The sequence below is a fragment of the Lissotriton helveticus genome, chromosome 1_1, assembly GCF_964261635.1.
Source record: "Lissotriton helveticus chromosome 1_1, aLisHel1.1, whole genome shotgun sequence".
Classification (NCBI taxonomy): Eukaryota; Metazoa; Chordata; class Amphibia; order Caudata; family Salamandridae; genus Lissotriton; species Lissotriton helveticus.
Window position 1 is genome coordinate 68,669,291 of NC_136057.1, and position 16,034 is coordinate 68,685,324.

General features: G+C 49.9%; 1 protein-coding gene across 2 annotated transcripts in view; it reads left to right on the forward strand.

Annotated features, from left to right (window-relative positions):
• LOC144828150 (uncharacterized) overlaps nt 1-16,034 on the forward strand; it is a 78,300-nt gene that overhangs the window by 18,202 nt on the left and 44,064 nt on the right. For both annotated transcript variants that reach the window (XM_078686268.1, XM_078686294.1), the window contains exons 2-3: nt 174-238; nt 5,399-5,463. In XM_078686268.1, coding sequence (XP_078542394.1) covers nt 174-238; nt 5,399-5,463 — 130 coding nt within the window. The remainder of the gene's footprint in view (nt 1-173; nt 239-5,398; nt 5,464-16,034) is intronic.

Here is a 16,034-nt window from a genome sequence, read left to right on the forward strand (position 1 = left end):
CATTTGCTCCTCTTCTATTCTTTAATATAAGTACTTTATTCTTTGGTAACCTTCATTATAAACAACATTTTAGCACCCTTTAACTCTGTGAGTTAATTTATTCTTTTTCACTCATTCGTTCATTCACTCTCTCCCTTACTTTCTTATCTGAATTCTTCTTACTTCTCCCTTAGGAACCTTCTGGAGCCTCCGCTGTCAACCGAGCAACGAAGAAATCAGGAACTGAAGTATTCAATGGGTAAGTATTAATTCTTCTCTTTATATTTCTTTTTTCCTATTTACTTTAAATTGGTATTTCTCTCTAGTTCTAAATTACCAAACTAACTAACCGACGCACCGAAGCACTCTAACCTGCGCCTAAGCCTGGCACAAAACTGCACTATTTCTATCAAACTAGACTACAGAAAGAACGTGACTAATCTCTGAAAATCAGTTGGTGAAGTGCCTTGGTTCTAAAATCAACCGGCGCACTTCACAGCTTGTCTAGACCTCGCACCTGTGCCCAGGAACGCAGGACTAGGCCGGCAACTTGCACCGCTGTCTTCCCTGTTGGTAGTACAGGGGAGAATGCCCGGGTCCGTGCTAGAATCACCCGCGAACTTTTGCGAGCGGGTGATTTTTGCAATGCCGGTTCAAAGACAGATACCGCGAGACGAAGAAGAGCTTTGATTCCTTTTCCTGCACCCTGACACCTGTCCAGGGGGTGCAGAAGAGGTGAGGCCTGTACTGTGCTGAGGAGGTGAGACCTGTTCAGGGGGTGCAGAGGAGTTGAGGCCTGTCCTGGGCTGGGGGTGCAGTGGTGGTGCAGCCTATCCAGGAGGGGTGCAGACGAGGCGAGGCCTGTCAAGGGGGTGCAGAGGAGGTGAGGCCTGCCCAAGGGGGTGCAGAGGAGGTGAGTCCTGTCCAAGCGGGTACAGAGGAGGTGAGGCCTGTCCAGGCGAGTACAAAGGAGTTGAGGCCTGTCCTGGGCTGGGGGTGCAGTGGAGGTGAGGCCTCTCCAGGGGTGCGGAGGCGTGAGGCCTGTCCAAGCGGGTGCAGAGAAGGTGAGGCCTGTCCAGGGTGTGCAGAGGAGTTGAGGCCTGTCCAAGGGGTGCAGAGGAAGTGAGGCCTGTCCATGGGGGTGCAGAGGAGATGAGGTGTGTGAAGGGGGCGCAGAGGAGGGGAGGCCTGTCCAAGGGGTGCAGAGGAGGTAAGGCCTGTCCAGGGTGTGCAGAGGAGGTGAGGTGTGTACAGGCGGCGCAGTTGAGATGAGGCCTGTCCAAGGGATGCAGAGCAGGTGAGGCCTGTCCAGGGGAGTGCAGAGCAGGTGAGGCCTGTCCAGGGGTGAAGATGAAGTGATGCCTGTCCAGGGGGTTCAGAGGAAGTGATGCCTGTCCAGGGGGTGCAGAGGAGGTGAAGCCTGTCCAGAGGGTGTGCAGAGGAAGTGATGCCTGTCCTGAGAGGTGCAGTGGAAGTGGGGCCTTCCAGTGGAAGCAGAGGAGGTGAGGCATGTCCAGGGGGTACAGAGTAGGTAAAGCCTGTCCAGGGGGGTGCAGAAGAGGCGAGGCCCGTCTTGTCCTGGTGAGGGCGATGCAAAGGAGGTGAGGCCTATCCAGGGGTTACATTGGAGGTGAGGCCTGTCCAGGGGATACAGTGGAGGTGAGTCCTGTCCAAGGGATTCAGAGGAGGTGTGGCCTATCCAGGGGTGCAGAGGAGGTGAGGCCTGTCCAGGGGGTACAGAGGAGGTGAGTCCTGTCTAGGGGGTGTAGATGAGGTGAGGCCTGTCCAGGGGTGCAGAGGAGGTGAGGCCTGTCCAGGGGTGCAAATGAGGTGAGGCCTGTCCTGGGGTTACAGTGGAGGTGAGGCCTGTCCAAGGGGGTGAAGAGGAGATGAGGCCTGTCCAGGGGGTGCAGCGGAGGCGAATCCTGTCCAGGGGTGCAGAGGAGCTGAGGTCTGTCCAGGGGAATGCAGAGGAGGTGAAGCCTGTCCTGCGCGGGTAGGAGGAGAGACCTGTCTTGTCCTAGTGGGGTGATTCAAAGGAGGTGAGGCCTGTCCTGTGCTGTTATGAAACCTGCCATGTTGGGGTAGGAGGAGAAGCCTGCCCTGGCTTGTCCTCTGGGTAGGAGGAGTGTGGAATGCCTCAGCCGCTGCTCTCACCGCCCAGAGATACTCCTTTCCAGACATATAATTTGATTTTAAGAGCTCATAATCCGAGTTTTTGAAAAGTACCCCGAGTTATTATTGAGCCCCAGATGGCTCATGACAAAGGCACACATCTCCATCAAGTATGGAGTTTATTTTTTAAACCACTGTCTTTAGTAATGTAACGGATACTACAACCCCAAGAATGCACTTATGTATTATATGAAAGGACAGGCATGAATATTCTGGGAATCACTCTACGGAAATATTTGGTACCTCCTGGGGCATCGTGGCAGAGAAGAGTAGAACAGTTAATGTGCAAGGACTTTAAGACAGAGGGAGAAGGGAGACAGAGGGAGGGAGACAGAGGAAGGAGGTAGACAGGGAGAGGGAGACAGGGAGAGGGAGACAGAGGGAATGAGACAGAGGGAGTGAGACAGAGGGAAGGAGACAGAGGGAAGGAAACTGAGAGAAGGGGACAGGGAGGGAGACAGAGGATGATAGACAGAGTGAGGTTGAAAGAGGGTGACAGGCAGAGGGAGACAGAGAGAGGGAGTTAGACAGAGGGAGGGAGGGAGACAGACAGAGGGAGGGAGATAGAGGGAGGGAGACAGAGGGAGGGAGGGAGGCAGAGAGAGGGAGAGAGAGAGAGAGAGAGAGAGAGAGACAGAGGGAGGGAGACAGAGGGAGACAAAGGGAGGGAGAGAGAGAGAGAGATAGACAGTCAGAGTAAGGGGGCGAGAGAGAGAGAGGTGTGCGTGTGTGTGTGTGCTGGGTCTGGTGACTCAGTGGACGAAAGCGTCCGCTGCCGGGACCTGTGTTCAACCTCATGGTCTCAGTTTTTTTTTCTTTAGACACGTCCCCCTCCCCCACTGCCCCCGCCCCCACAGGAGCGGCCCTTGGCCACAAACCACACTATAAATTTGCCCCCCGAGAGAAAGTTTGTGAGTACCCATGATCTAGAAGAACTGAAATCAATGGAAGAGGATAACAATTCTTTATTGTAATCTTGTTCAAGGTACGATAATCTATACACATTCTCAGATCTCTGTCACGTTTCGGAAAGAAAAATAATGGTGAAGAAACCGGGGACTATGATGGTCGTATGAACCTGTTTTCTCTGTATTTCTGAATGTAATCTTTAAGATGACGGTTTTCAGCTTCAGTAAGCGCATACATTCGGCTACAAGGAAGATTAGATCCAGGATCCAAATCGATTTTGCAGTCATACGACCGATGTGGGGGCAACTTCTTTGATTCCGATTCACTGAAAACTTCAGCAAACACTTGATGTTCTACCGTAAGACTCACAGTTTGAACCGCACACACCATCATCTTTTGCTTGCTTAATAAAGCTGCTGAATTTCCATCTTGCTCTTTCCGCTTTTCTCCGAAGCATTTTTCCAAACAATAACTTGAGTTAAACTTCACGGTTCGATCACTCCAGTTAATTGTTGGGTTGTGTTCAGTTAACCAAGGCAAACCCAGGATGATTCCAAACTGAGGAGCATCAATCAAGTTAAATTGAATCTCCTCCTTTTGAACTTCGACAGAAACAAGTTCCACAACTTCCGTGTGACTGGTTATTGGGCTGGAAGATGAATTTTTACCGCCAACAGCCCTAACTGCCTCACTTCTCTTTTTAGGTAATGCCGTCAGACCAATTTTCGAGGCATATTGAGGTCACAAAAGTTCCCCGTAGCACCGGAGTCCAGCATCATGGCCACTCCTGAAAGAACTCTGTCTCGAAATCTTAGGGTCATCGTCAGAATGAGGTGTGGAGTGGAAGATTGTAGAGTATTGGCCACTTGATGAGAAATTCGAATTATATCCTTGTTAGCAACCACCAGCCCAACTCCTTCTACTGGTGGTGCAGAGAGTTTTCCTTCTTGAATGTTTTTGGCTTCTTGGGACATTCCTTTACAAAATGTCCACTAATACCACAATAAAGCCATAGATTATTCTGTCGACGCTTTTCTTTCTCTTCTTTGGAAAGGGGGCCTCTAATAGTTTCAATTTGCATAGGTTCGACTCCATGTTCTCTATCACAAGATTTAACAACCTCTGCTCTGACCCGGTCAAAGCGTGGTACACTTGGTCGAAATTCACGTCATCTTTCACCCCTTCTTTCCATTAGTCGATAGTCTATCTCTAAAACGAGATCAATCAAAGCTGAAACTTCTGTAGGGCGATTTGGGATCAGTGACAAAGCATCCTTTAAGTCATCTTTCAAACCCCGATAGAACAAGGCTGCCCTTTTGGCCTCCGGCCATTCAGTTTCTACAACAAGTTTGTTAAATTGGGCCAGGTGAAGACAAGCTCTCGATTCCCTTGCCTCAACTCCAGTAATTCATTATCCGTAGCCTGTGCCACCTTCCGACGATCAAAAAGTCGCAAAAACTCTTTCTTGAACTCCTCAAAGTAATATAAAATTGGTGAGTCTTGGGTGACCAGGGGCATTGACCACAGGCTGCGTCCCCATTGAGATACGACAAGATGAATGCTATACGAGATTGTGTACTGGGAAGACAGTGGGCCGACACATGAAGTACAACGAGCACTGAGTTAAGAAAATGTGGGCCTTCATTTCAAATTTGATTACCTTATTTTCCTCTCTGACTGCTATTAACTCTTCTTGAATCTCCTTAAGAATATTTTCTAAATGTTTTAAATCAAACTCTTCAGCCATTCTGCTCGGGCGAGTATTGACGTGGGCACTTCGCTCTGTCAAGGGTCGTGGTTACTCACAGTGCCGACACTCCCAGGAGCAGAACGATGAGAATTTCCAAATTCCACCCCTAGTTTTCCCACAGCCACCAACTGAAGAGTTAACTAGTTTCTGTGTGAACCCAGCCGGGGGAAAGGGGAATGGGACAGAGAAGAGACTGCCTGACCTTCTGGCTCTTCCACTCTTCTTCTTCCTTTCTGCCGTACTCCATTTTATGCCTTTCTTACTCCCTCTCTACCTTCAAGCATGAGTGGAAATCGCTGTAACAGAAAAGCACACCATTGCTAATGTCCTTCAGTTCCTTCTCCACTTTCTTGCTCTCTGTCTCTCTATAATATATATATATATATTTCCTTACCCAGAGTGCCTATGGCATTTGCTCCTCTTCTATTCTTTAATATAAGTATTTTATTATTTGGTAACCTGCATTATAAACAACATTTTAGCACTCTTTAACTCTGTGAGTTAATTTATTCTTTTTCACTCATTCGTTCATTCACTCTCTGCCTTACTTTCTTATCTTCTGAATTTTTCTTACTTCTCACTTAGGAACCTTCTGGAGCCTCCGCCGTCAATCAAGCAACGAAGAAATCAGGAACTGAAGTATTCAATGGGTAAGTATTAATTCTTCTCTTTATATTTCTTTTTTCTTATTTACTTTAAATTTGTATTTCTCTCTAGTTCTAAATTACTAACTAACCGACGCACTGAAGCGCTCTAACCTGCACCTAAGCCTGGCACAAAACTGCACTATTTCTATCTAACTAGACTACAGAAAGAACATGACTAATCTCTGAAAATCAGTTGGTGAAGTGCCTCGGTTCTAAAATCAACCGGCGCACTTCCCAGCTAGTCTAGACCTCGCGCCTGTGTACACGAGCTCAGGACTAGACCAGCAACTTGCACCACGGTCCTCCCTGTTGGTAGTACAGGGGAGAATGCCCGTTTCCACACTATAATCACCCACGACCGTTTGCGAGCGGGTAATCTTTGCAATGCTGGTTCAATGGAAGATACTGCGGAACAAAGAAGAGCTTTGATTCCTTTTTCCTGCACCCTGACACCTGTCCAGGGGGTACAGACGAGGTGAGACCTGTACTGTGCTGAGAGGGGTGAGACCTGTTCAGGGGGTGCAGAGGAGTTGAGGCCTGTCCTGGGCTGGGGGTGCAGCCTATCCAGGAGGGGTGCAGACGAGGTGAGGCCTGTCAAGGGGGTGCAGAGGAGGTGAGGCCTGCCCAAGGGGGTGCAGAGAAGGTGAATCCTGTCCAAAGGGGTGCAGAGGAGGTGAGGCCTGTCCAGGGGAGTACAAAGGAGTTGAGGCCTGTCCTGGGCTGGGGGTGCAGTGGAGGTGAGGCCTGTCCAAGCGGGTGCAGAGGAGGTGAGGCCTGTCCAGGGTGTGCAGAGTAGTTGAGGCCTGTCCAGGGTGTGCAGAGGAAGTGAGGCCTGTCCATGGGGGTGCAGAGGAGGTGAGGTGTGTGCAGGGGGTGCAGAGGAGGTGAGGCCTGTCCAAGGGGTGCAGAGGAGGCGATGTCTGTCCAGGGTGTGCAGAGGAGTTGAGGTCTGTCCAAGGGGGTGCAGAGGAGGTGAGGTGTGCACAGGGGGCGCAGTTGAGATGAGGCTTGTCGAAGGGATGCAGAGCAGGTGAGGCCTGTCCAGGGGAGTTCAGAGGAGGTGAGGCTTGTCCAGGGGGTGAAGATGAAGTGATGCCTGTCCAGGGGGTACAGGGAAAATGATGCCTGTCAAGGGGGTGCAGAGGAGATGAAGCCTGTCCAGGGGTGCAAATGAGGCGAGGCCTGTCCAGGGGTTACAGTGGAGGTGAGGCCTGTCCAAGGGGGCGCAGAGGAGGTGAGGCCTGTCCAGGGGATGCAGAGGAGACGAATCCTGTCCAGGGGTGCAGAGGAGCTGAGGCCTGTCCAGGGGAATGCAGAGGAGGTGAAGCCTGTCCTACGCGGCTAGGAGGAGAGGCCTGTCTTGTCCTAGTGGGGTGATGCAAAGGAGGTGAGGTCTGTCCTGTGTTGTTATGAAACCTGCTATGTTGGGGTAGGAGGAGAGACTTGTCCTCTGGGTAGGAGGAGTGTGGAATGCCTCAGCCGCTGCTCTCACCGCCCAGAGATACTCCTTTTCAGACATATAATTTTATTTTAAGCGCTCATAATCTGAGTTTTTGAAAAGTATCCGGAGTTATTATTGAGCCCCAGATGGCTCATGACAAAGGCACACATCTCCTCCAAGCATGGAGTTTCTTTTTTAAACCACTGTCTTTAGTGAAGTAATGGATACTACAACCCCCAGAATGCACTTATGTATTATATGAAAGTACATTGCTTAAAAAGATAGCGTAATTCTATTGTATAGACCACAATAGGCTACTATACGTTTTCCTTGCCCAGCCGGGCAGGGAGTTTTATTATAGGTTACTTCAAATCTTTTTGGTTTTTAAATACATTTTTACAACAAACAATTTTCGCTGTGAAGCACAGTCCTGCGCCATTCATAAAAGGTTGAAAATAGAAGGAAAGAAATAAAGGAAATAAGAGAGAAATACTTCAGACAACAGAGAAGTGAGCGGTCTGGGCACTGTAAGGATCAAAAGATATAACAATGTTTCCCAGAGCAGAAAATACATACAATACTACCAATGGTCAACAGTACGTCTGCTAAGAAAGGTCGACATTTCGATACGGCGCTCTAATTAAATGGGATCATCATCAGGACTTTAACAAAATAATTGCCTGGATAGAACACTAAATGCGCCTTGGTGAGGGCTGGTCGTCAAGAACACGTTGTGTTCTGCGAGCGATATGTGTGGCTCCCGACTGGGGCATAGGGGGCTGCCACGGGCACCGGAGTGCGGTACGTGTAGTTCTGGCACTCGTATCTCCTGTTCCTCTGGTGAGCGGGAAAAGGGGTTTCAATCAAATAGCGGTCAATATGGTGAAGGCGATCCGCAAATTGCAGATTGCTCAATGGTCGTGCTCGTGGTCCCTCAGGAGTTAGGTGTCAGGGGTTGACGGTTGATACCAATTAATCGTTCCGCGAATTTGGGAACAGTGTCCCGATGCAAGCTGATCTGGCTGTTGGTTCCTCGAGGATTAGGGCGCCTGAGACCTAATCGGCGAGGAACCAACAGCACTAATCGCGAGCCGCCCAGATATCGAGAGCCCTCTACGCCCTTGGCCGCCTTGCTTGATTCAGGCGCTGCCCAATCGGACCAGCCCTCGACTTCACACTTCGCATCCAGACGCCGCAATTTCGGACCCTGCCTGGGCGTCCAGTGACTCACGGGATCTACACGACGTGATCTACACTGCCTGACATCGACAACCCTGTCCTGATGATGATCCCGACTCACAGGGATCGAAACGCCGTCGACATCACAGCGCAATTTTAGAGCGCATCTTTACGTTTTGTGCTCCTGTAAAACTGTTTGTTCAACGATTTAAGTGAATTTAACTTAACCCTGCGGAGCCATCATTGTATTACTTTCTTGTCACATTGCGCCGTTCACGCTGTTCACCTTTAGCACTTGCGTCTTCACTTCTCACTAATTATATATTCTTCACTCACCAAGTGCCCTCGGGTTGTCACATGATTCTCTCTGTACAGTGCTGCTTAACTGTATTTCCATGTGTAACACCCTCCTTTAATATGGTGAATAACAAGCTTTCAAACCATATGAGCCTCCTTGTTTTGTTTCTTGCTTATGTAATGCAGACTGCATACATTAATTAACTGTCTCAAATTGAAACCTGTTGGGAATTGTTATTGTTCATACTTCACACCCATCCCGACGTGGTCTATGGGTTTACTCCTGTTGTTCTTACACAGCCCTCACCAAGGCGCATTTAGTGTTCTATCCAGGCAATTATTTTGTTAAAGTCCTGATGATGATCCCATTTAATTAGAGCGCGGGATCGAAACGTCGACCTTTCTTAGCAGACGTACTGTTGACCATTGGTATTATTGTATGTATGTTCTGCTCTGGGAAACATTGTTATATCTTTTGATCCTTACAGTGCCCAGACCGCTCATTTCTCTGTTGCCTGAAGTATTTCTCTCTTATTTCCTTTATTTCTTTCCTTCTATTTTCAACCTTTTATGAATAGCGCAGGACTATGCCTCACAGCGAAAATTGTTTGTTGTAAAAATGTATTTAAAAACCAAAAAGATTTGAATTAACCTATAATAAAACTCCCTGCCCGGCAGGGCAAGGAAAACGTATAGTAGCCTATTGTGGTCTATACAATAGAATTATGCTCTCTTTTTAAGCTTTGGACCTTTTGTTCTTTGTAATAACTAATACCCATGGTCCACAGCTACCAATTGGGTCCCCCTTGTTTTAAAAAAAAATTTTAAAAAAAGAAAAAACAATTATATGAAAGTACAGGCATGAATATTTGGGGCATCACTCTACAGAAATATTTGGTACCTCGCTGGGCAACGTGGCAGAGAAGAGTAGAACAGTTAATGTGCAAGGACTCTCATTCTCAACCTCTTTCAGCAGATTGTGAGTCCAGTGAGATCAGAGATAACATGGATCTCTCTCGAGGAGAGTACACAAAGTTTTATCTGTTTCAGGGAGAAATACAATGAAAAACTGGGGGTGCAAGTCCAGCGCCCCAGGCTCTGGTGTCCTTGGATCACTGTGCTGGCCCGTGCCTGGTCCTGCAAGAGAGGACGAACCGGGTGTTTAGTCTGGCCTCACAAAGGGAGCGAGAGCTGGCTCAGTATCCTGGTCCACCAGACCCCCGGCTCAGCATCCTGATCCTCAACATACTTCGGCTAATTTATTTATTTATTTATTTATAACACTTATAGAGCGCACAAATACCGATCGGTGTCCTGGCGCTGAAAGTGGTAACTCCCTGAGGCTCAGAATCCCGGGCTAGAGGGTAAAGAGCCATGATTTAAGGTTTTTCCTGAAGGCTAACAAGTTTGTATTTAGTTTGAGGGTCAAGGGGAGGGAGTTCCATGCCTTTGCTGCTCCCCCCACAAAGCTCCTGCCCCCCCAGCGTGCCTTCTTGATCCGAGTTGTTTTAATCAGTCCCATAGTGGCAGACCTCAGTTGTCTCCCAGGTCTGTACCACTGGAAATGATCCTGAAGAAACACCGGGCCCAAGCCATGCAGTGCCTTGAAGACAATGCAGAGGGTTTTGAATAAAATCCTTTTCCGCATCGGGAGCCAATGCAACCTCTCCAATTCCTTAGTGACTGATGAAAACTTGGACAGGCCCCCGATCAGGCGGGCAGATGCATTTTGTAGGACCTGAAGTTTGTGAAATGGAAGAACCTTCCTGATGGTTTTCAGAATCCAATGTATGGAAGTGGTCAGCGCCTTGACATGGGGTTTGAAGGTCAGTTGGTTGTCTTTAATGACTCCAAGATTCTTCACCTTTTGAGCTGGAGGTGGCGGAGGGCCCATATCTGTAGGCCACCATTTGGAGCTCCAAAGATTTGTGTTCAACCCGAAAATGAGCACCTCGGTCTTGGAGGAATTTAATTTTAAGCAGCTTTTTGCCATCCAGGAACTGACTGCAGACATGCAGTCCTGAAACCTAGCTGCCACCCCCAATTCTTTCCCTGGAAGCACCGAGACCACAATCTGGGTATCATCTGCGTAGGATGTTAACTCGAACCTGAAGGAACGAATCACTGGGGCAAGGGAGGATACATAAATATTAAATAAAGTGGGGCTAAGGGAGGATAGCATGGTGAACCGTATCGAAGGCCGCTGACAGATCCAGTAGGATCAGCACTGCTTGGCCCCCATCGTCAAGCACCTTCCGGACCTCCTCTGTGGACTTAATCAGGGCGGTCTCGGTGCTGTGACCTTCCCTAAACCCATGTTGGGCCGGATCTAGACCCTTCGAGTTACGCAGAAAGGAACAGTGTTGGGAGTTCATAATTTTTTTGATCAGTTTTGCCGGCAGAGGCAATCTAGCAATTGGCCTATAACTATTAGGGTCGGTGACATCCAGCGATGGTTTCTTAAGTAGTGGGCGGATGGATGCCCGCTTCCACACTAATGTGATAGGCTAATGTCCTGGTCCTCACCAGTCTCCGGGTCACCTCCTGGTCCACCAGGCGCCGGCTCACGTCCTGGTCCTCACAAGTCCCTGGCTCATGGCCTGGTCCTCACAAGGCGCTGGCTCACGTCCTGGTCCACCAGGCCCTGGCTCACGTCCTTGTCCTCACTAGACTCCGGCTCACATCCTGGTCTATGACAAGCCCTGCCCACATGCTAGTGCTCACTAGACTCCGGCTCACCTCCTGGTCCCAACCAGGCCAAGTCAGAGTGGGAGATCAACTGTTTTTTGGCCACAATGCCACCTTTAGACTCCTTCCAATAGGAGCATTCCAGCTGAAGAGCCAATCCAGATCCTTTCTGAACCGGAACAGAAGCAACCCAAGACTGGTTTCAGCCTATCTGGGCCTCGACTGTAGGGTGCGACTTTATTCCAGAGGTGCAGCGAGCACGGGACCCACATCTGGGCCCTGACTGTGGGGTGCAGCTTGATTCCAGCGGTGCAGCAAGCACGGGACCCACATCTGGGCCCTGACTGTAGGGTGCAGGTTGATTCCAGTGGTGCAGCGAGCACGGGACCCACATCTGGGCCCTGTCTGTAGGCTGCAGCTTGATTCCAGCGGTGCAGCAAGCACGGGACCACGTCTGAGCCCTGACTGTTGGGTATGGCTTGATTCCAGCGGTGCAGCGAGCAAGGGACCCGCATCTATGCACACCTGTCGTATTTAGGAATAAGATAAATGATGGATGGAATGTTTGGGTTCATCGCAGGCTCTCGTAATTACGCTGGGACACATCCCTGCCCAACCTTCTTGTTCTTGCTGTCCGTCGCACCTCAACGTGCAGCCATTCATAGTGTTTCACCCAACATTACTTCCAGATGTCTGCTTCAGTAGTCACAGCAGTTCTAACTCTAAGGATTGGCCTGTCTCTCTGTTCCTTGATGTTCACCAAAGTAACTGAGGCCAGGGTCAACAAGCAGCTCACCAAATACATTGAGTCCCACCCACTCTGCACAAAGTCCATCCAGGGCTCCAACAGAGCTCTCTGCAGAGACTGTGTTGGCTAAAGCCACGTGGGATATTAGAGGCATTATGTAAAGGGGTAGAGAGGTGGGGGTTCTGATTGATTAGATCTGGCTGCAGCCTTTGACACCACCCCCCACTCCACTTTACTACAGAGATTGGGGATGGTTGGTCTTAGGGGAAAGTGCCTGCTTGGTTATTATCCTCTTTGAAAGATCTGACCCAAGGGGTGGCATCAGCTAACTTCAGCCCCTCAGACGATCACCACAGGAGCCCCCCTGGGACTTGTTTTGAGCCACAGTCTTTTCAGTCTTTACATGGCCAACTTGGCCAGCCTGAACGAGTCATTCGATATCACCTCTACTCGAATATACACAAAGCATTAGATTAGAATTAAATACAGATAAAATGCCCAGCAATTTCAGGAGCTGTCGCCAGGAAGTTGATGATTGGATGAGCTCAAATCCTTGACGCTGAACAGTAAAAAAACGGAAATAGTGATATTTGGGTCCGGAGCCTCACGGCACAAGGGTGGGGCCAGTGTCGTTGGGATCTCTGTCCACCACATTCCATCTGGTCATTAACCTGGGAGTTAGGGTGGATTCACATCCGTCCTTAAAAGGATACTTTACAATCACCTGCTCTGCAGGCTTCTGACTGCTGAAAGTTATCAGAAAAATACTTCCGTTCATCCCGGCTTCATCTAGGAAGGACCTGGTTCTGGTTCTGATTCTATCGAGAAGGAATTTCTGCATCTCTTTATACGTATCGCCTTCGTAGATTGCTGCTGCTACAAAAACAGCAGCTGGGTTGGTTCTGAGGATAAAAAATTCAACGTTGATCTCCAACAAACGGGTCAAATTGCACCGGCTTCCTGTCCTGAAGAGATGTCAATTTAAAGCACTTTATGTCATAAACGCTCTACAATCAGGGGGTTCATTCATATATGTCCTCGCTCTTTGCCTGGTATCAGCTGCCTGAGGGGTGAGATCCCCCCGTGCTTTGCTGCGTAAAGTCTCTAAGTTTAGGAAAATCAGAATAGATGGCTGCTCTCTGCCTGTGGTGACTGCAGGTACCTGGAATGGAGTGCCGTCCCACCTGCCCTGTGCACCCAAGAAAACATAAGTTCTTTCAGGAAATACATCAAAACCTTTCTGCTTGTGTTCAGGGGCTGTGGGATTTTGATACTTATGTGCTCATATTAGCGCCAGGACACTTCTTTCCTGAACTAGCTGTGCAGCGCTATATAAATTGGCTCTCATATCCCGTCATAAGCCATCGCTCTCTGGGCCACAGATTGTTGCCGCTATAGACGCCCTAGGAGGAGGAAAGGCACCGGGATCTGAAGGTCTGGTGTTGAGTTTTACAAACAAATACCAGCTGCATACCTGCTGGAGGTGTATGTTGAGGCATTGAAGGGCGGTGTGTCGCTTGCGTCTATAAGTGATGCAAACATATCGGTGCCCCCTAAGCCTGGAAAGACCCTGTAAGTGTACCTCTTATCGCCCTCTGCCACTGAGTAACAGTGATAATAAATTCCTGTCTGAGGTGATGCGACTCGGCTATCCCTCCCACTAGAGAAAATAGTCTCCACTGTACAGTCGGGATTTGTCCCACATAAATCCACAGCGGTTCATCTACGGACTGTGAGAAAGTGAGTTTCTGTTGCAGTACCCCCCCCCCCACACACACTTTTTACCTGATACCTGATGCACTTTTCCTTGGTGTGCTCTGGGTCCCTGCCAATCAGGTGCCCAGGGCCTGTGTTCCTTCCCTAAAAACTGTACTAAAGCCTAAACCCAATTGGCATCTCTGGCCACATGTCAGCCCCTAGTAAATGGTGCCCTAGGTACCCAGGGTATTGTGACCAGAGAAGACCCCTAAGGGCTGCAGCACTTATTGTGCCACCCTTAGGGGCCATGTACCCTGACACACACACACACACACACACACACACTGCCTTTGCAGGCTGAGTGTCCTGGTGCAAAACTAAACAAAGAGTCAACATGGCACACTGTTCCCTGTGTGCCATGCCCACACACCCACTGCCCTGGCATACATCAGCCACCCCTCTACTGGGGGCCCTATGCCAATGGTGTGGGCACAGGTACATGAGCCCTGTGCCCCTACAGTACCCAGAGCCATTCCTGGGCACTGTAAGTGTAGTGATGCCATTAAGAGTATATGGTGCTGGGAGGTTGTCATTACGAACTCCACAGCACCATAATGGCTACACTGAAGACTGACAAGTTTGATATCAAACTTCTCAGCACATTAAACCCAAACTGATGCCAGTGTGGGATTTAATGTCAAATCCGTGGGGCCTGACAGCCCTTGCAGGGTATGCGCAACTTCATGCCCAGTGGTTACTTCAGTCTGTCATTTGCATGTTTTCATGGACTCAACAATGCATTGCACTGTATTTGTTTTTCTCTGAGACCAATAAAACAAATTTAAACCTAAAATGCACTACAGAGGGCATCTTAGAGATGCCGCCTGAAACCTAACCTACAATCCACGTCTTGTCTGACAGGCTGCCTAGGCTGCCACACAGCAGACATGTTGCTGGACCCCTGGGTGGAGAGCCCCCGCTCTCCTGGGCCTGCAACAATGCACATCCTGGGACGAGGTACCAAGCCTCCTCCCCCAGGATGGGCAGGGGAAGCTTCAAAGGCATTCCGCCTTTGTGTGCTTCTTCAGACCACTTGATGTACTGAGCAACTGGCCCCCACCAGTTCTAACCCACACTCTGGCGGGAAGACTGGTGGGAAACCCTACGTCAGAAACGGGGGTGTGCCAGCCTGTGCCAACTCCACCCCTCAGGTGGGAGAGGAGAGGTGATGCACGACCCCGGGCTCCGGCCATCTTGAAGATGGGGAGACCTGCCCAATCACAGCTAGGCTCCTGCCCCCCTCCCACAGGAGAGGAGCAGGCTAGGGGGTGTACCCACCCCAGGACAGCGACCCATTGGTCCCTGCCCTTGCCCTACCTGTAATGCCCTTAAATTTAGTATTTAGGGGCACCCTGAACCTTTCTTCCCCAGATCCAGATTATGAAACAAGAAAGAAGAACAAGAAACAAGAAGACCTGCCATGCAGCTGCTAAAAAGAGGAAGACACCAACTGATTTGACCCAGCCTTACCGGCCTGTCGACCCTCGAACCTGCTCCTGCTAAACCTCGGCGTCTCCAGTGGTCAGGAACCTCAAAAACCCCAGAGGACCTGACTGCCTTGTGACTCTGACTACCTGGGTCTCCCACGAGCCGTGGTACTGCTCAAAGCAAGTAACAAGCCCTGGCATCAGCCCGGAACCACGAACCCTGCATACTCTGCACCCGCCAAGCCTGGCCTGTGCTGGAGTGAACTAAGACCCCGAGGACGTCCCCCCGGCGATTCTGACTTGGAATCCAGTGCCCAAGGACCCTCCTCGACGACCCAGACGACGCCTGCAGCCTCAGGACAAAGGACCCCTCCGACCGAAACCAGCAGGTGGTAAGATTCCCAGACCTCAAAAGACACCCCTGCACCCGGCGCCCCACGGCCCCCTGTGCCCAATTTCTGGGTGCTTACCTATCCTCCAAGATCCCAACTTACTCCTCCAAGTGATGGTCGCTCCAGGGGATCCTCTGTCCCTGAGCCTGCAGCCTTTGTTCCCTTTTCAAGATCTCCATTGAATAACATTGAGCGCCCGACGGCCCAAAAGCACCCTGCAACCAGCCGCCCGAGTGCCCCTGGCAGTGCAACCTTTGTCCCTATCTACTTCCCCATTTGTCCTGAGCAAGTAACCCAGAGCCCGCTTCCACAACCGCGTGGCCTGCTAGCCAGCAGCCACCAACCGAAGGCCCCCTGCCTCTCATGGGATAAGATTGAGTCTAACTACCTCTGCACCCGGCTGCCCCTGTGCCGCTGAGGGTGTACCAACTGTACCTACCTGACCCTGGGGGACCCCTGAGTCTATGCCCATAATCTTAACTTCACCAGTCGAGTACTCACCTGAAAACCGATAACTCACTTTCCTTCTATTGGATAACATTGACTGGTTTGACTCGAAAGATTTTCTTAGTGTGAAGTTTTGAAACTTTAAAATATTCATCTAAAATCAGCCGAATAACGAATTCTGAAGTACTCACCTGTGA